We start from the raw sequence: 21,544 nt of genomic DNA, 5'->3' as shown, positions 1-21,544 counted from the left end.
TCAGTATTTGTTCCTTCACATCTTTGACTTTTTTCCCCCCTTCTTTAACCAGGAAAGAAAGGGATGCAAAATTTCTACAAGCTACCAAATTAATTTCTATGGAAGGAATAAAAGTTTATAGAAAAATTACATAACCTGTCATTTTCAATTCAAATGTTCTACAGCAAACTACCTTTTCAGAAAAGAAATTTTAATGTGTTTTTTCCCCACAGAGTTTAGAATCCTAATCTTAAAACAAACAAAACCAAAGTCTTTCCAGGACTACTGTTTAGTATCCTAGTAAATAGAAGGAGGAAAATATTTCCTTTAGAAAGAGGAAAAAAACAACATGGACAGAAAATCAGAGACAGAAAAAAAGCTAATAAAAATATCATAGCAAATATTTCCATTTCCATTCCAAATTTCAAGGATCGCGGACATGGGATTTCTGTAACCCCCAATATAAAATCACACAGCAACCTAAGTCATGTTATTGGCAAGATATTGGTCTTCACCTTCAGGTTAAATTTCCCCTTCTTAACCTTATCCTATTACTCCCATCTCATACTTTATGAAAGGCCGGGGGAGGGAACAACAGATTAACCCCAGAGATAATTAGCCTAACAAGGTCACAAGCAGTATTTTTTCTCAGTCAGCAGTGTCAACACAAGTGATTATGGTCAGCATCCACATATCGCCATCTTTGACCACATACCCATGTCAATGAAATTGAAAGGACTGGTATTTCTAAGACAAATATTTGAATACCTCTGAAATTGCAGCAGGGTGCCTGGTTTAACCAGTTATCTCCATCTCCTGTGGAACAAACACTGAACTACAGCCTGTCTGTTGATTCATCTTGAGAAAAACCTAGGTCTTCTGCTCTATTTTCTCCTCCTTCCTTGTATTAATTATCCAAAGTTATTAGATTCTTCCACTATCAATCAGGATAAGTCTAACATCTAATTGTGATTCCTTTTCTGCTCCTGCACTTTCTTTTGCCATTTTTTTGTTTAAAGGAAACAGCACAATTCCAGCTGCGATGGCAAGTGCTCAGTGACACTGACAATACAAAACAGAGACATTCGATTTCAGAGACTTCCCAGACCATATTTTTGGAAGAATATGCTTATAAAGGTTATCTTTTATTTGAAAGTATGTCTCCCCAGGCCCTATTCCACCTCAGTTCTCCATCAAAATTGCATAAAAAGAGAAATCATGCATGCTGCAGATTTCAAGAGGCCCTACTTGATCTTCTATGCTACATTTGCCTCTATACGATAAAAGGAAGAAGAACGGAGAGCTGCCATGAGGACTAGGCTGTCTCTACCCAGCCTAGGTGCTGACATGACAGCCCTGACACATGCAGGCTCATTATCTGCAGCAATGCCAGCCCCCAGCCTGGCTGGAACACAGCGCTGAGTGAGTGCTGAAATGGATCCACAATGCTCTGGCACAGCAGGGCAGTGGAAGCACTGCTGCAGAGATGTGCTGCACTGTGTAGCCTCCTAGGACACAAAACCAACACCAAACCAATTTAGTGTTGGGAAGACTTTTACTGAGGAGAGCAAAGGAGAAGAATACATCAGGGATGCATCTAGGGAAATACACAGCTCCCTGTAGCTTTGCAAGTTTCTTCTTCCACTCCTGCCTGTAACAAAACTTACCTACTAATCTGAATGCAGGAAATGGCTTCTAGGTGTGCACGTACAACCCTATTTTCCTCTTAAGAATATATTTTGGAATATATTTTGCAGCAATCATTTCTTTGCAAACCACTTGACAGTGAGAATGAGCCCTGTTGCAGAAACTGCACAAACTTAAATGATTAGGTAATATTAAACTAGCAGGGTTGAAATACACACACATATATATATACACACTATACAAACAAACTTCACGTAATTGCTAGCATGCAAATGGCATCAGTATAGACTATTTAAACAACTTATGCATACATATTTCTGTTTACAGCACTGACTTACACAAACTGCAGTAGTCAGCACAGTAGAGAGCGTATCTAAGCTGTTGCTGGATCTTGTAATTCAAGTAGTATGGGACAGCAAAATAACATACCAATACTATGGAACCTCAGGCATGGGAATATAAACTAACTTGTATTTAACTTAAATATTTTGTATTACATTGGGATTTTTAACAAGATAAAGTGCATTATCTTCCACCACTACCTTTTTTACGAACATGATATGCTTTCATAGGTGTCCTTGCTGGTATTACTCTGGCAATAAATGAATGAGCAGAGAATTCTTTGATGCTTCCTATCTTGACTTCCCCACTACGGTGTATGTGTTCACTTAATGATGGCACTGAAGGCTTCACTGAGCTAGAATGAGAATAACTCATTTCACCTTATAAAAAACTTAGGTTAATTACTTGGCCCTGTCTGATATTCTCATTTTTGAGAACTCATTTGCCAGTTAGAAACTAAATGGTGATCTGGCAATTCCCTCTTGTTTCAGTATCTGCAATGCTACATCCCATAACCTGGAGTTTTACATATGTTAAATATAAGATTTTTATGAACAAATGAAAAATTGCTAGAAAAATAACTTATTGAACTTCCAGTCAAAAGTTATATGAAAAAGCTGAATGTAATCAGACATAGCTCTCATCTTCAAAGCTAAAAAAAATTAATAGGCATTAAATTCTATATTGAAATTATGCTCCTTTTCCCTAAGTGAAAGATTAATGACAGCTTCAATTATACAAAAAGGAAACAAATTATGAATAATTTATATGAAATAGATTTGATGCAATTTTGTGAGCACATGTTGCTGTGAGACACTGTAGATGCATGCAATATTCTGAGGAAAATAAAGGGTTGAATACAACCTATTCAAACAGGTACACAGACATTTAACATTTTATGTCCTTGTCTTCTTATAGTAATTTTATCTAGAGAAAAATATTTTATTGCAAATTTCACTGATATCAAATGCAGAAACCTAATAGCTAAAAAAACCAAAATATAATTTGAGTTATAAAGCTAAATAAAACATGACAGTATAATAAAAATAACATTGATAATGACAATATTAAAACCTTATTGCCTTATTGAATCCAGCTTTCAGATAAGCTTTTTTTTTTTCCTCCTATATTAAAGTTATTTTTGTGCATACAACTTCAAAGTACTATTAATTTTCTATGCAGCAGTATATTTGGTTAGAAATAGCAAAATGAAAAATTCTTTAAGGGAGGACTGTCATTTTAAGCCTGCCATAGGGGAAGTCCAACTGAAATCACTGGTCAAATATGTAAGAATTTGACCATATCTTTGTTACTCATAAATAATTGACAATGGGGGAGACTTACCCAAAAGCTTTGGCCTACATCCACCTTGCTCTAATTGTTTATGTATGCATAGAAAAGTAAGATAAATGAGCTCTCAACAACATTACATCCTTATTACCACATTCATGGTGAGAACGTAGAAGGTGATGGTAACCAAGGTTACAACTGCTAATTGACTTTAAATATAAGGAAAATCAACAAGATTGGCCTGGGGTGGCATGGCTCTTGAGGCCACTGACAGCTTAGGATGATCCTGTAAATTGTAAAGCAATACATCCTTAAAACAATTGCTCTGTTGGGCAGCATGCTGCACTCTGCAGAAGGATGTGGAACACCTACAGTACAAGGAGCAGTTTTCATAACTTTAACGTGAACAGATACTTAGAGAAATCATGTAATTTATTATACTGGTGAATTATTCTGCCCCTTTTAAAATTATATTTCTCTGCGTAATCTCTCTGTTCCATAATTATACTCACATGTACACATTGTTTGGCTATTATATTGATGGTACTACTACATTTCAAAAACCAGTGTCTACAGAGACCTTTTAAGGTATGGTATTGTGGATTTCCTAGCTGGTTCTGCAGCCTTATTCATAAAATCTACGTAATAGTTATAGAAATAAGATGATAATGCAGAAGTAAAGAACTCCATATTCTTAGATAATTACTCTTTTGTCACATCTAGTTTTTGAGTTTTAAATTACGTGGTTTTCTTATAACAGATTAAAATACAGATCTTAAACACCCCATCACTCCCTGTCAGATTAACAGTTCAAGGCTTGCAATATAAAAGGAAACTTAGATGTACCCTATTTCAGAAGATTTTTCATCAAGGAATTACATTATATTTATGAAAATCAGGCAGCCAAATACTCCAACCTCAGATGAAGAAATCTTTCTTGTTCTGAAATTAAGTTTGGGTGTTTACATAAAGATCATAGATTTAAAGAACAGTTAGGGTTAGATAGGACCTTTAAAGACCATGCAGTGATAAATCATTCTTACACTATTAGAACTGTGATACAGTTCGCATAATTTACAGTTAACTCCCAGCTACTCACTTTATCATCACAGGAGGAAAACCTGTATTGATTTTGGCTGGAATAGTTAAATTTCATCATCGCAGCTCAAATGGGGCTATGTTTTCAATTTTTGCAGGAAACAGTGTTAATAACGCAAAGCTGTTTCAGTTTTTGCTAAGCAAGGCTTACATCCAAGAACATTTCTGCTCCTCTCCCCACCCCACCACCGAGGAGACTGCGGGTGCACAAGGAGCTGGGAGGGGACATAGCCAGGTGGGCTGATCCCAATTGACCAAAGGGGTAAATCATGTTCTGTGGTGTCCTGCTCAGCATATAAATCTGAAAGGAGGAGGAGGGGAAGCAGAAACATTCAGAGTGGCATTTTTCTTCCCAAGTAACCTTACACATGATGAAGCCCGGCTTTCCTGGAGATGGCTGAACACCTGATTGCCCATGAGAAGCCGGTGATAAATTCCTTACTTTGCTTTCATGTGTGGCTTTTGCTTTGCCTACTAAACTGCCTTTATCTCAAGCCATGGTTTTTCTCACCTTTCTTCTCTGCTTCTCTTCACCATCCCATTGAGCAAGTGAGAAAGCAGCTGTGGGGGACTGAACTGTCTGTCAGGGTGAACAGCAGAAAAACCTCAAAACCCCCACATTACCTTGTTTGTTTAACTGTGTTTTGGAATGACCATCAACTACTATTGGCTTTCTTATTCAAAATCAGATGTGGCAACATGGGATCTACCTGTGTCAAACAGATCATTCATAATCATGTTTTACTTTCCCTTGGAGAAGCACAAGGCATCATTTGCTCACATAAAAAGAAATCCTTCCTTAGAGTTAAATTAGATGCTGGATCATTTGCCATGAGTTCTACATTTCAATTAGTGTTGAAACACAAATTATCTAGTTACTCACCTGACTATACTTCCACACATATTCACCTATAATTCTGGTTGGGAATACAACAGGGAAAAGTGGTTTATACTAATGACTACAATTCAGCTCTAAGTATGTGCTCTTGTGCCATTAGCTCCATGTCTTTCACATGGGGTACTGAATTAAGGACCAGCCCATGCCCTGTGCAGAAGAGGCTACAAATAACAATTGGGAACATAGATTATAATAATGCTCAAGTTTTGAACTAGGACCCAGAGAAATACTAGACACTCTGCAAAAATAGACACAGAACTGCTTCTAGGCAAATTGCTTAATCAATGTTAATACATATTTACGTATTCCCATCAAAATAATTTGAATGCACCACATATACATATGCTTACAGATTCACAGCATAAACAGATACTGTCAGCACAGACTGATTAATGAAGAAATAATTTGCAATTTCTTATTTTCAATTATATCCATTATCTTTTCAGAAGACAAAAACCCTGCAAATGCTATTACATAAAATTATGAGTTTTCATCTAGATTCTATTCAAGAAAAGGAAAAAACATTACTATTCTTTCCCCAATTCTAGAAAATATAGAGAAATGGAAAAATGAAAGAGATTAATTTGCATATTGCCTGGTAAATAGAAGAATATTAATAATTTGAATGGATACAGTCTTCATGCATTAAAAGTCAACATAATCTAGAGGTTTGGTCTCAAAACTAAAATAGCAGATACAAAAAAGTATCAATAAAGTGATTCTAAATCTATGCAGTATGCTACATGTGCTACTAGCAGGCAATAGTGTTACAATTGTTAGGAAGAGAAAGTTTGATCTAGAATACTGTGCAAAACTGGTCATTCCTCTTCTAACTGGAGCAGGAATAGACAAGACCTTTTAAGACTCTCATGGGAACATGGAAACTATGATGAAAAGATAAAGCTGTATTACAGGTCTCTCAAAATATAATGAACATTAAAAAGGATGAATCTTCAAAGTTTAAAAGCAACATCTACAGAAGCAAACTAATAATAAATTCAGCTTGATTAAGATGATTTCTAGCTATCAGAGCAAAGTCAATTCCAGCTTTATGTTCTACTACACCAAGTTAATTGACTATATGAAATTGTTTTGAGTATAAAAAGAAATTTACTCACTACGAATCTAAAACTATCAATACCAATCCCAAATCCAATAAACTACAATATTAAACAATATTTTTTGTGAATTTATGCCTCCTTTGATAACAGAATGATTCAAAACTTTCAAGATATGCTCAGAACCAAGAAACTAGAGTGCTATCTAAAACTGAATGCAAGGATTTAATCTTCAAATAAAGCAGACTAAGGTGATAAAGCTTGGGGATATTATTATAATTAAGTTGACAACAATAACAGAAAAATATTTCCAAGAGTCCTTAGTTGAATTCTGATATAATATTTCAGAATTTATTTGATTTTGATGAAGCTAGAACACCCCACACATCAAATAAAATAAAATAGTGCAACTGTTTTTATTAAAATCTTTAAATATATTCTAGTGTTTTCATGAGCTTAATTCTTTTGGCTTTTTTCCTCCAGTGCTGTTCAGTATTCTGTTTTACTTGAAAAAAGTAATTTCTTAATGATCATAACCTGCTTCCTGCTCCATAAGATTCCTTCTGTTTTTAACAGAGAGAAAAATATTTCTTTCCAGAAAAATGGACTGGGAAGCCTTCCACATAAGGAAAGGCTGAGAGAACTGGGTTTGTTCAGCCTTGAGAAAGGAAAGCTTAGGTGGGACATTATCATGTTCCAGTATTTCAAGGCTGGCTACAAAGCAGATGAAGACTCCCTTTTACAAAGAGTTACAAGTAAATGACAAAAAGTAATGGGTGTTAAGTTGGGCACACTCTGATTAGACACAAGACAAAAATGTTTTGCAATTAGAACAGTGAGACACTGAAATAATCTCCAAAGAAAAGGTCCTGGATTCCCCAACACTAGATAGTTTTAAGACAGGGCAGGATAGGGTGCCGTGCCATCTTGTCTATATGGTGCTTATGCCAAGAAAGTTTGGACCAGATGATCCTTGAGATTCCTTCCATCCTCGTATTCTAGGATTCTGAGAAAAATTAATGAGAGTTGCTTACAATTTTCAGACCATTTTCCTTTGGAAAAGTGGCATTGTGAAATGCCCACTTTGGGCTTTAGTTTTAAATTAAAAGTATTTTTCAAAGCCTTAGCTGAAGTTCTGAAATAAAGATAACATTCGGCTGAATCAGAAGTGTACACAAAAGCATTTGGCAGAGGTCAAAAAACATGCATTCTACGTTCCTTCCTCCCAAACTCAAACTTGTCACCTACAGAATAAAGAAGCAAAGAGCTGTGTCTTCATGACACAGACTGACCAAATAAACACTTACCAAATAAACATAGACTCACATGACAAGACTCACCAAATAAACCCATACTAAGGCAATCAGGTCCACAGAGAAGCTGCAATGCACTGAAAAATGAAATTTAATTCTGAAAGAACGGGCTTGAATAGCTAATCTGAAGTGGCTCGGTACACATAGAACAATTTACTATATTCTTTATTATCTGCTGTTTAATTATTTTTCAGTGCTAAACTCTGTATCTGCACTCAAAACCAGCCAGAAAATATTTCAATATTGAAAAGGCAATTTTCTTTTGACTACTAAGAAAAATCAAAATTTATTTCAAACAAAATTTCAGATTAAAAAACAAGTCAAATAAGGATTTTCAGTCAACATCCTGCAAGTCAGAAAGACATTGCTAGCAAAATCTTATACTGAATATCACTTTCTTCAGATGTTAGGGATAGAAAACCTCATGGTTTAGAGAGTGGAAAGAAAAGAAAATGAAAAGGAAAGCTTGGCAGGCCTCAAGAGACATTATTGTTTTATTTCCTGTTGTGAAGATTATTGTTCTACAGCCAGTCACAATATTAAATAACACACAGGATTGTCTTCAGTAGTTTATTTCTCTGGCTTTCTTACACACTTCATCAACTAAGCAGCAGTCTACATGCAAACTTATTTTTGAACAAGTTTTAATATTAATAGGGTTAAAAGATGCTAAGTCTATGGATTCACCATTTCTGAACTGTATTTCCAGTTCATCATTTCTAAATCCCAGCTGGTACATTGGAATGCTTATCTCATGAATATCAAACCAAATTAAATGTTGAATAGCAGTCAAGCAGAAATCAAAATATGCAGATTTCCATATATTCCAATTCCTTAATAGCTACCTTGTATTACTAATAACAGCTAAATAGTAAAAGCAATTAAATAAATTTAAAAGTAAAATAGCAAGAGTAATTAAATGTGGGGATAACATACTTAACATCTTTTTTCATAGAATCATTAATTTTTAATTTCCTTTTATGTCTTTGAAAGTAAAGTATTCTAGATGAAAGTGAACTATGACAATATTCTAGGATATATATAATAAACTGCAAAATTTGCAACCTTCAAATCTGCCTTTTTGAGTTCTCTTCTGTAGCAGAAACTTACATTCTATATAATTTAGCACTGAACATGATAATTTTGCCACATTAATTAGGGGCTTTATTTCACCAAAACTTCAACAGCTTTCAAGCAGACCACTGTCTCCTCATTTGGACTACAACATTTCTTCAGTGATTAGGAACAATTATTCACCTTTTAGCTTAGCTGTCACCCTGCCCATGTTTCAAGAACTGCAGGACAGTATTTCCTGATCACTCCTGTTTCTTAGGATAGGGAAACATAGTGCCTATTTAACACTCATTAATGAAATTGGAGCAGGCATATTGAACTGGATATGTTTCAAATATTTAATCTTGCTGTAGCCTGAAAGTGTCAGTTGAATCAAAACAAGCAGACAAGTAGACAGTTTTCGCTCTTAGTGATGGGGCAGTTGGAAGCCTTTACATACAAGTACCAGTTTTTACTCACCTGGACAGGTCTACTGATGTAAGAGGCATTATTTCAATTAACAAAAACTGTGGGATTAAAATTCTTATCAATGAGTGACTTTATTCAGTTTCACACGATACATTTTAACTCTACCATGTAAACTGTCAACTTTACATTGCCTGAACATCTGCTATCAATAGCTTTGCATGCAGAAACTCAACCATCTCTTGTAACAGCATGTTCAATATATTAAGATAATTTTAATATCCAGCTGTGTGACACAAGTTTAGACACATGATACTTTGTTCCTGTTACAGGCAGGAACAAAGAGCAAATGAGGTGCCTTTAGACAATGTCCAGCTGTATTCATCAGGGACCAAATGCCATTGCACTGATTAGGATGACAAGGAATGCAAGTGATCCATATTCAGTCATCTCCTCCTTAAAGACTTCACCATTCAAAAAACATCAATACTGATCTATAGACACAACATGCAAGTCAGAATGAACCATGCATAACATAAAAGACCAAAAAAAGCAAACAGAAAGAATAAACAGATGTTTTATCAAAGGGTTTCACACACGGAGGAAATGCAAGCAATAGCAAACAGTACAATTTTAAAAATAAATTTCACACCTCTCAAATTCTGAGCATGCCACTGTCACAAAATGCAACTTTTCACTCACCAAAGTAGAGTTATGTGAAGCATCACCTGAGACCTCGGGTGTTCTTGTGCTGTTTGGAAGTCTGTGAGGGTTACGAGCTATCGCTTGGCACCAGCCCAACATTTTCTCCTTCCACTTATCCCTTCTCAATTTCTGAAATTCTGAAAATAATTTAGAGTCCCTGAAACATTGACACTTGGAATTCATTGTGTGCATGTTTCTGGACACATGCCTTTAAAAACAGGTTTTTAAGTTATATCTGAACAAGCTAATAAACATATTTTTACAAGAAAATGTTTTTCTAAAGTATTTAGAAAGTATTTATTCTAAATTATTTCTTCAAAAGAACATGTTTTTTTCAAAGTATTCCAAAATGCTAAACCACAAAGTTTAGAAAAGTCATGCACTTTCAGCACACCTTACATGCATTAATACTATTTTAGTGTCAGCAAATACAATCTCCATGTGAAATCCTCCTCAAGTTGTAACTTTATTTTAAAAACTCTTACTTTAAAGGAACTTTATTACAGAATACCTCTGAGACTAGCACCATCCCAAAAACCATATAACATTTGGATACAAACCCCCACATTCACTCAAAGAAAGAGAAATAGCCCTAAAGCAGTAGCAGACACTAGATACAAATAAACAGTGTGAAACCACACAAACCTGTATGCACCTGTGCCCAGACACTCCAAAATACCTGGTTCATCTTGAAGTGCTATGCTAGGATGTGCTGTAAACAGCAAAAACCAATGTAGGCACACCAGAAATAAATGCCAAGTGACAACTACAAATTACCTCTGAATTTACTTTTAGTTTGCAACAAAATAGCGATTAAGTAACACTACCACAATCTGGAAATGCAGTATTAATAAAGCATGCTATTAAGCCTAAGAAACCTTCGTAAGTATGTTTTAAATTTCATAATCTGTTTTTTCCCAACTGATGTTGACAATGGAGGTATTCAGTGCAAAACTTAGCTAATTAATTACAAATAAACAACATAGAGCAATTTTATCCTCAAAATCTGAAACAATTTCTAATCTGGTTGTTTACAACAGATTGTAATTTAAAATGTGTTATTCTGTAGAATCATGAAACATAATAAACAGAAAGATTAAATTACCAGATTGAGTGCCTAGTACTCCAAATAAGGGTAGCAACAGACTGAATAAAACTGGAACATAAATACAATAAAGCTAAAGCTAAATGGCGCACTATGCAGCACCATTGAATATTATGCACTTGTAACTTAAGTTTATTTTTTCTGCAGGAAACAAATTATGCATATATTAACAGCAGATTTCATCTTTCCAGGTTCTGAGCCTGACAAAGTACAACCCCTTCCCGACTAACGACGGCTGTACCATTTCCACACTTAACCATTAATATCTAGTTTTCAAATGCACAAAGTTTAATTCCCCACATAACTTCATGGAACTGATAGCAATAAGTGGAAATCAGCCTTAGCTTTATTGTACTGGAGATGATTAGGTGAGTGAGACAATATATTAACTGATTTTTACAATTTTTTGGTCTCTTGAAATCTTAATGTGAGATACAAAAAGTGATCACTCAATGCTTTCTATACTGCCTGTACCCATGAAAACAAGAAATAATTTGAATATAGGTACAGTCCTATTCTGGTGTCCTTGGTGTGCAGAACCCTTTGGAAGATTTACAATTATGTTTTTGCCCTTAGCAATCAAAATAACTGCCATTGTCCAGATTGTAAGTGAAAGAAAGAGTTTGCTCTTGCTCATACACCTGAAGAACCACCACAAAAAAATTTCCTGAAAGCAATCTTAATTCATCAGCTTTAGATTTTTTTTTTAAATGGAAGAATCACTTCATTCATATTTTTAAGGCAAGAAAATTTTTACTTATAATTTAGCCAAGCAAAGGGAAACACAATTATTGTTCTTCTTGTACAATATCAATGTTAAAAAAAGGTTAAGAATTATGTATTAAAAACTAGCCAGTTGTATAAAATAAAAGAATAATAGCTTTAAAAAAAGTTCATAAATCTAACAGGAGAAAAGAATTTATATGCTTAATTCAGGAGCATAATCAGATTCAGGTAACAAAAGTCATGATTTTCACTCCTTACCAGAATCTAACCGCTATCACAGAACAGCAGGAAATTGAACACAAAACTCACTGTTCTTTATCTAAGCTAAGTTTTGTGCTCTGTGTTCAAAGATTCCCAACAGCAATCAAAGTGATGGTATTTGTTAGCTGCATGATTTGGCAGACAATCAAAATATTCCAGGAGCAGAGCTACAGGAATGCTGAAATACAAACAGCCTTCAATGCTGAGCTCTGCTAGGATAAATACAGTCAGTTATTCATTATGTATCTTTTGTCTGAGTCTTACCAAGCTGTGACTTCTAATCAATTATTCTAATTTGAATAAAACCATTAATTGATGGGCACGATGCAATAGAAATCTCTGACAGCTTCTGCTATTTCTGTGTCACAAGTAAGCCACTAGCTTTTATTAACCAGCCAGTTATTATCCTATGACTGCTGTGTTTCACAAGGAAAATTTAGTATAGCCATAGCATAACAATACAATGGCACTAAAACTTTCTACAAATAAGAAGCTCAACCTCAGGTTTCAAAATTCCTTCTATATTATAAAGATAAAAAATTCATATTAGAATATATGTGATTATGTCAACAGCTGTAGAAGTACAGTAATATCTCAGTGCTGTGGTGGTTCACCAGTGGTTCCTTCAAGTTGGGGGGAAAATAATTACTTTCCACATACAAATGTAATCATTAGCTGTAAAAATTTGTATCATCAGAAGCACTGAGTACCTTCTGCCCCTCCAGAAAGAGGACTAATCTTTTGAGTCTAGCATCAAATTAAAATAGCATGAAAGGCCATCAAGCTACAGAAGTCTTATCTTCCTGACTGATACCTGCAGCGACCAACTAAAGTACCTGTATAATACCTAATAAAATACCTAATGTTCCAGGCTCATTAAAAAAAATCAGAGACCAACAGAAAACAAGCACACATGCACAAAAATCATTACGTTGACATCTAGAATGATGGCACCAATCAAGATTATAATGGTACCAGCTTTCTTGTATAGCTACTGGATATACACAAACACCTCTGCATTAAGTGTATGTAAGATTTGGAATTCAAACATGTCATGTTTATTAATGTCTGTTTTCAGAAGTGCTTCTAGGACACTACTGGAAGAGTAAACTCAATTATGCACATCTAAATGCCTTTCCCTACCTGTAAAGACAAAATAGGGTTGTCATTTACCGTAGCTATGCAGCTCTTTCAAAACATCATCACACAATCAGTGCCACTCTCTAGAGTATTAGACATTATATTATTATAACCAGGTTTGCTAGAACTTACAGTTTAAGTTTGCAAACTGCCAACTATGGCATATTATTAAATCAATACCTATATTATCTAATAAATTTTTAGAAAATACTTTGATGGTCCTGTACCATAATTAACCATATATTTGTTTCTAACTAAATCCAGTCTTTGTTTTTTTTCTTATACTGCAAATATGTATTTTAAGTTGTCCTTGGTCCTTTAAGACTTTGATTCTTTTTTGTCGCAACTAAGAATGCAAATTTCACTTATTAATTCAAACAATTCAATCACTGAAAATAAATCTATTTAAGATGACTGGTACAAAAATTATTGCACCTAATATTGCTTTGTTTAACCATTCCATATGCCCAAAACATGACAAGAAAGCTCTAAAAGTTTTCAAAGAAAATAATCTTTTGGGCTACTAACAATTTAAAACTTGTGAGCTTGTTGGACTTCATAGTCATACTCCTTTTTTTTTCCCCACAAGGAAGAGTATCTCTTTTGTAAAGCAGAAAGCAATATTAAATAACTCAAAGCTCTTTAGAAAAACACCAATAGGGTTTTTTTCCCAATGGCAAATGTTTAGCACTGTAATTATGCCATTTTGCATTTGCGATGACTTCAAGAAGAAAATGTTGCGAAATGTATATTTATGGCAACTGATTTAATGTTTTAAAAAACCCCAACTTTTATACATTTAGATACTGTATAAATGTCTGTATTTGTTGATGCAGTTTTTGATCTACTTTCATAGGCAACCTCTATTCCATCCTCCAATATGACTTTGGTTCCTAAAAGGTTCTTGCTGTTAAGATAACAGCTACTCTTCAAGGGAATGCTTTCCTCATCTAAGGTTAAACATCTCTGTTGAATTTTCCTCAGACCTTCAAAATGTGATGCAACTGTATTTGCTACTGCTACAGGTGAGCAGTGAAATGGCACCTAACCCCTCCCTCAGAACCTCTCCACGTAAATTTCAGATGCATCAGACTCCCAAGTGGAAGGAAAACAGCCTTGATACAAACATGGAGTTGAGAACAAGAACAAAGTATGTTTTTGTTTGTGAGTTTGCATATATTTAGCCATACATGACTGCCAAGCAGCTTTAATCAAAGCTTCAATCAACAATAAAGACATGACTGGTAAATGCACCTGATAAACCATACCCAGCACTTGGCAGATGAAAACTCTTCAGGGAAGATACAGAAATAGCAGAAAACGTTAAAATGCAAAAATGCACGTGAATTATCCAAATGAACAGAGCATAGAAGTTACATTAAGTCTTTAATGGACTTTGTTCTGCTTATGAAAAGTTAAAAGTTATTTCTTAAGGTTTCTTCCCATTCTTATGTGATTTATTTACACAAGAGGAAGGGTATATTTATGCTGTAAAATCAAATCCACTTTGCATCAGGCAGAGCTAACTACTGAGGTACAATAATAAGACAAAGACAAAAGTAACTTTTTTTTAAAAGCCCAATAAAGGTTAAATACCTGAAAGAAATAATTTTAACTAGTAAACACTGCTTCTCAAAGGATAGATCATTAATACTGAATTTAAACTAACTTTTAAGAACAAAGAGAAAATCAGATTTCATTAAAATACCACAAGTATACAATCCAAAATGTGCTTAAGACCATGCTTGGTCGAAGAGAAGTATCTTCCCTTTGTCAGAGAAGCATTTTTGATGTAAGTTTTTCTGTCAAATACAATTATACTATTGCAAGTACCTCATTTTCATACTGCCCCCTTTCTAGTGGAAATTGTGATCATGACTTATGATCTGACTTACGATCTGACCTCTGCTAGTAGAAAGCCATGACAGATGGTCTATTCAGGATTTTTCAGGATAAATGGATTTAAGTTATAAATAAGTCCTGGCCTACTGGCCTAATGCTGCAGTTACTGGCAACAGCTTAAATAACTATTTCCTTACATAAGTAAAGATTATGTTAACCTAAAAGCTAATAATTATGTGAATAAGCATTTGAATAACATTGCTTTCACAATTTTTGACCAAAATTTCCAGAAAACAAATACAAAAGTAGGATTTAGAAGTGAATGCATGGGAACAAAAGTATGACTCAAATAACTGAAATAATGTTTTTTTTAAACTGGGTTCTCATTAGGCAATAATAATGGTGGCATAATTATTGTAAACAATTCTTCTCATTGCTCTGGTTGCTGTCAAAAAAAACTTTGAGAAATTGAGTGAGGGAAAAAAGGTTAAAGGATTATGCAGTCCTTCTAGTTTTTATGATTGTAGCTGGGAAATGAACAGAAAAGTTTTCCTGAACAGATAGTAAATCTGGAGAGGTGCAAGAAGATTGGATGAATAACTTTAATTAGTGGGATTCTTAAAAGTGTCTTCCAATAGTTTCAAATTAAGCCTGGACCTAATTTATTACAATGCAAAACCATAATGGTTTACTAATTATTTTCCATAGAGAAAATTGGGGTTTGTTTCTTTGTGAGATGAAAGCAATGCAGTACATCACAAACAGCTGTCAGCAAGCTAAGATTCACACAGATCATACACATGTTACAGTTATAATATACCATTGTTCACAAACCATTTTTAAAAAATTAAAGATGTAGTATTTTTTGTGCTTGCTAATTAAAGTGTAAAACTAGACACAGCATCAGTTTCTCTCTTCTATTTAAAAATAACACTGTAAGTACCCACCCTCTTACAAGTCTTTCCAAAGAACCTTGAAGGAAGATGACATTGGCAAGGATACTGACAAAATATAAAGTTATAAAAGTGAAATCTTGAGTGCACAGCAGAAAACAAACACAATGCTTGATGGCACAGCATTGCTCCCTTCAGGGACTGGGTGAGCACAAAGATTTCTAACTCTAGGGTGGCTGTGGTGGAGCAGCTCAGGTTTGATTTCTCCCCCAGACAGCCCTCCTCTGACTTTGCTACCCCTCATACTGCTTTCTGCTAGGCTATCCTGGGGCTGAAACTGAGACAAGAGTATGCAGCACAGCATGGCACAGAGATGCCCATGCAGGTGTGCAGCATGGCCTGGCACAGCTGTGCAGCACCTGCTCATGCAGTCCCATACAAAGGTCCTGTTCCAAAACCTGGTTTTAGGTGCTTTACTGAAGAGCTGCTCCATGGCTAAGCCATAAGCCTTGCCCTCATGACAGCTTCCAATTATTTGCCTACAGCTGGGATAGAACAGAGACAAGCTTCAGCTTTCCTAAGATACCTTCCACTACTGATGATTATGCAATTACAACACATGGTCCAGACATGGACTCTGGGATTGAGGGCAACCTCAGCAAGTTTGCCCATGCCACCAAGGTGTGTAGTCCTGCCAACACACCGGAGCGAACGGATGCCACCCAGAGGGACCCTGTCAGGCTCGAGGTGAGCCTGTGTAAAACTCACATCCAACAAGGCCAAGTGGAAGGTCCCGCACCTGTGTTGGGACAATCCCAAGCAAAAACACAGGCTGAACAAAGAATGGATTGAGAGAAGACCCATAAAAAAGGACTTGGGGACATTGGTGGACAAAAAGCTCAACATGACCTGGTAAAATGCACTGGCAGTCCAGAAAGCAACCACATCCTGGGCTGTATCTGGATCAGCATGGCCAGCTGGACAAGGGAGGGGATTCGGCCCCTCTGCTTTGCCCTTCTGAGACCCACCTGAAGGGCTGCATCCAGCTTGGGGGGCCTCCAAAACAGGAAAGATGTGCACCTGCGCCTGGTAGAACAAGCTAAGGTGATCACAGGGCTGGAGCACAACTCCCATGAAGGCAGGCTCGGAGAGCTGGGGCAGTTCAGCCTGGAGAAGCCTCAAAGGAAATACTGGAGCAACTTCCAGTACCTAATTGAAGCCTATAAGAGAGCTGGAAAGGAGTTTTTTAAAAGAGCATGTATTGATATGACAAACAGTAATGACCTTAAGCCAAAGGAGGTTTAGATTAGGTATCAGAAAAAAATTGACGGCTGTGGGGATGGTGAGGCACGGCAACCAGATGTCCAGAGAGGCTGTGATGGCCCATCTATCTCTGGGGGTGTTGAAGGCCAGCTTGGATGAGGCTCTGAGTAATCAGGTCCAGAGGAAGATTTGCTGCCTGTGTCAGGGAGGCTGGAAGTCGGTGATCTTTAAGGTCCCTTCCAACCCAAAGCATGCTGAGATTCTGTGACCTGTACTAAATGCCTCCTCAAGTGTAACCATGTTTTTGAATCAATAAGATCTGGAATCACGGCCTTGATGTAATTTACTGACACAGAATCTGCCTTGTGCATAAGTACTTGCCCTGGATGTTTTTTCAGCTCCCCCCAACCACCAGTGCACAATTACTCTCCCTGTATTCTGAAAATGTATCTCTTTTCATTTACTTCTTCTGCCTTCAGCATTGATCAGTGTGTACTTTTTTGTTTAAAACACTTGAATACATAGCATTTCACCAATATAAAATAGTTTCTTGAGCTGCTACATAGGCTATACCTTCTTTCTTTGGCTTCTCAGTTCTTTGAATTTCAAATTTTATTCATTAAAAAATTTAGATGTTTTACACTGAATTCAGACATTTTTATTTCTTTCAGGTTCTATTAAGGTATTGTCTTATTTTGACAGTAGGTCTCTCTTAAACCATTCATGTTCATATACACGTATGTCTCTAATCGCAGTGTTTTTACATGAATCTCACCTTCCATTCTAGTGCTTTTTTTTATTATCTTCAGAAAAATAACTAAACTAGAGATGTTTCTTTGAAAGAGTTAAAAAATGAAAATTTCACCAATAAATTTCTGGCAAGATAGCAGAACCAACACACTCATAAAATTAATTAAGCATTTAGAAAAGCACATCTACAAAGTCATACAACTTGAACAAATAATTTTCGCTATATTATCACAGGACTTGTTTACAATTTTGAAATAGATGCCATGCTACAAGGCTCAACAAGCCAGCTGTAGTTCCCAAAGCCATTACATTCTCTTTCCCAATGCATGAGTAGATTGAGAACACACACTTAGCAAGCACTAGCTCAATGGATAAGATTTTATTAAGGACCCTTTCTCTATATATAGCTCCACAGAAAATAAGCATGCTCCAGAAAACACAAAATGACGTATAACAGAGATGAATGCAAAAGCACATGTAGGTAGTTGGCCTACATTCAACTTTAACACTTAATTAGAAAAGCTAAGCAGAGAAAAACTAACTTTGAACATAAAAACTATATTTGAGCGCAGGCCAACCACCCACAAAACCAGGGAGCATTTCAAGAAGTTCTTACGGGGAAAAGAAATGTACTGGTGAAAATTATCACATACAGACTATTATTGTTGCTACTGAAGTGCTCATTTTAAGAGACTCAAGCATAAAAGGAAGAGCTCAACCTCCCTCTCAGCTTAGGCAATATCTGAGATATTGTAAATTCATGTCAGGCCCCCGATAATTGGGTAGAAGTTGGTGGGAAGAAGGAGTAGATAAATAGCAAAGTGCAAACAAGATACTCAAACACTGGGGTTTGACACACTCATCTGTGATGTGAAAACTGGAAAAATGAAGCATACATTGAGCATGCAATAAAGCAAAGCACCTCAGGAACCTTATGCAATTGGTGAAGGACAGTCTTGTTCATGTCCATGCAGAAGCTATGTCACATTTTGAAGCATCAGGATGTCCCCAGGCCATCAGAGGAGAGGCACTGGAATGTTTACAATGGCAATCCATTTCTCTGTGCCAACACAAAGCACTATGATATGGTGTGGTCAGGATGAGGCAGACTATTCTCAGACACAAAATATATTGATTCCCTGCACAAGTATTTACTTAAGTCTTTACTGGCAACCCATGGAACTACAGTTTGCATAGAGAATTACCAGTTATTGTTAGTACAAACATTATGCATTTTTAATGCCTTACGTTTCCTACTGCAACAAAAAATGTATTTAAAAAAAAAATATACCTCCAGCTGATGTCTAGGATCATAACATCATGTAAAACATATAGTTTCAATTTTCTGTTTCTCTTTAAAAATGGAATTTAAATATATGTTCCATCATAAGACAGAAATAAAGAAATACATCTTTCTGTTATCATCTATGTAAAATTTCATCACAGAAGGTTTTTTTTCCAGCAAGTATGAGCCCATGACTACAATATAGAATGATGGTGTCAGCTCAAAATTGTTTTTCAGCAGAGCAGAAGTTTTACTATAGAAGGATTTCCATACAGTTTTACAGAAAGAACCCTACAGTCCTTAAATTTAAATGAGTATTAAAGAAATCCTGGAACAAAAACAATACTGGGAATTAAAACATGTTTTGTTTCATGTAAGCTCACTACAGCTATGAAGAGGCATAGTATCAAAAGTGTGAAAACTACACTTTCTTTTTTCATTTGCCACTGCAATGCTCCCATGCTGGAGTACTAGAATATATACTTTTCGTATTTAGAGATTGGTAAAACCCACCAAGACAGCCTGCTAGGTGACAAGCAAGATACTAGATCCTTGTTCCCAGCAACTGTGCCTCACTGACTTTTTTTTTGCCATTTTTCTCTTCTAGTTTCTGACTGTTTAGCTAAAAAGAGAAGTTTTTGGACAGAAATTTATTAGGATCTTTTAGACATTTCTGAGCTACTTACAACATAATACATTGTTATCACTAAAAACCTGTCCAGTAGCTTTTGCAACTATCATATCACAGAATCACAGAATATGCTGAGTTGGAACGGAGCCAACAAGGATCACTGAGTCCAACTCCCAGCCCTGCACAGGAATATCTCCAACTCACACCATGTGCCTGAGAGTATTTTCACTTCTTGACCTTGATATCAAGAATTGCTGAACTACATAATCCTAACAAAATAATTATGATAAAAATATTGCATAATGAGTCATCACAGACCTATTGTTGTCACAGATCTGTATTTCACACATATCTGAAGATACAGTATATCGAAATAGTTATGCTGCAAAATCTAGTTTTTTACAAGTTTACTGATATTAAGATATCAATAAACTCTCCTTACTGTCTGTTTTATAATGGGGAATCTCAGGTTAACAGAAGATTGGTTTCACTTTGAACATTTGAAATAGCTTTGCTTGACAGTACTGCTTGCTAATAGTGAGGCAAAACTATATTCACAATGAATAAAAGCTACAAGTAAATTATAATTCATTCTGGCCTACTGCATTCATAGATTTTTGATCAGCTAGAACTCACACAGAGATGAAACCTGGCCTTGACTCTTTGGCTTCACACAAGAAGTGAAGGTTGCCCAAGCAATTTGTGCTGTCACTATCTTTAGAAAAAACAGCATTAATGGTCTTCAGAATAATTAAGTCAGGCACCTTCTGAATGAGCTAAACCTAAAATGAAACAGATAACCATAACGTAATCAGAAAGTATGGGCAGAATACTAATAAGGTAAATCCTGCTTCTTTGACCCCTTCCAGTTCTTGGTGGAAAGTCAACCGTATAATAAACAAGGAATAGAAATTACTATTTACCTGGACTCTCAAAGAACTTTAGGTCATACCTTCCTGAAAAAGATAAATTAATCATTATGCAAAGTTCTGTGTCAGACAAAAACGTGTGTCTGTTGTGCAACAACAGGTCAAAACAGGAATATATGAGCTAATTCTGTTGTGAAGAGGTGTTCAAGGTGTTACACTAGGGTTTTCCTGTTTTAAGCATTAGGAACTCTTGCTTGAGGAAAGTTGCTGAAGCTGACAAAGCAAATAATAAGTAGAGAAAAACACCAAAATTGTAACAGATTATTAAACACACACCATAACTTCATTGAGAAGATCATGTGCTGCTTCTCCTTGAATTACTTCATACTCAAAGTAGAAAATAATCACTTCATAGAGAGCAGAAAAAAAAACCCATTGCATGAAATCATGCTTACTATAGTGTCCGAGTCCTTCTTCAAAAGAGGAATTTTGATCTCCTCACAGGTTTTAGTATTAATTAACAGTCAGAAAGCTCTCCTTTCCCACATGTCCCTCACCATACAGGTTACAAATTACCTGTGCCTCTGACACAGTCACTGAGTTGGTGACAGAGACAGCCTGCCTCCAAACACATACTTTGCTGACATACCATAGGACTGCAGACATAGGTTCAAGGCCTGGAAGCAGTTTAGGTGTGAAATGGTTATTAACTAACACCATCCATCAGCTGACTTCTGAAAAGCCGCAGGAGCACTGCCCTTCTCAGGAACCACCACCTGGGAAGGCTTCTTAGCAAAGCCACAGCAAGAGCACGTGAAGACAGCTGGGGCCACACTGCACTGAGCAAAACAGATCTGAAACTTGAGGCACCAGAAGATTCCCAAGCATTCCTGTATCTGTGGTTTTATTCCAATGAAAAACTGATTGCTTCCTGTCTAAGTTAGCATACATTAGTTTTAAAACTTCACAG

General features: G+C 35.9%; 1 protein-coding gene across 13 annotated transcripts in view; it reads right to left on the bottom strand.

Moving 5' to 3' along the window:
- The window catches only part of MARCHF1 (membrane associated ring-CH-type finger 1), a 222,783-nt gene that overhangs the window by 77,959 nt on the left and 123,280 nt on the right, over nucleotides 1–21,544 (bottom strand). For 10 of the 13 annotated variants that reach the window (XM_072928432.1, XM_030271416.4, XM_072928439.1 and 7 more), the window contains one exon: nucleotides 9,807–9,946. The exons of 2 other annotated variants lie outside the window; for them this stretch is intronic. In XM_072928432.1, the coding sequence (XP_072784533.1) occupies nucleotides 9,807–9,908 (102 nt within the window). In that variant the 5' untranslated portion in view covers nucleotides 9,909–9,946. Of the gene's footprint in view, nucleotides 1–9,806; nucleotides 9,947–21,544 lie in introns of those variants that run through there. One more of the 13 variants, XM_030271422.4, reaches the window with a different exon arrangement.

The sequence above is a fragment of the Taeniopygia guttata genome, chromosome 4, assembly GCF_048771995.1.
Source record: "Taeniopygia guttata chromosome 4, bTaeGut7.mat, whole genome shotgun sequence".
NCBI lineage: Eukaryota > Metazoa > Chordata > Aves > Passeriformes > Estrildidae > Taeniopygia > Taeniopygia guttata.
The sequence above is the reverse complement of the archived record's forward strand: the minus strand, read 5'-3'. Positions and strand labels throughout refer to the sequence as shown.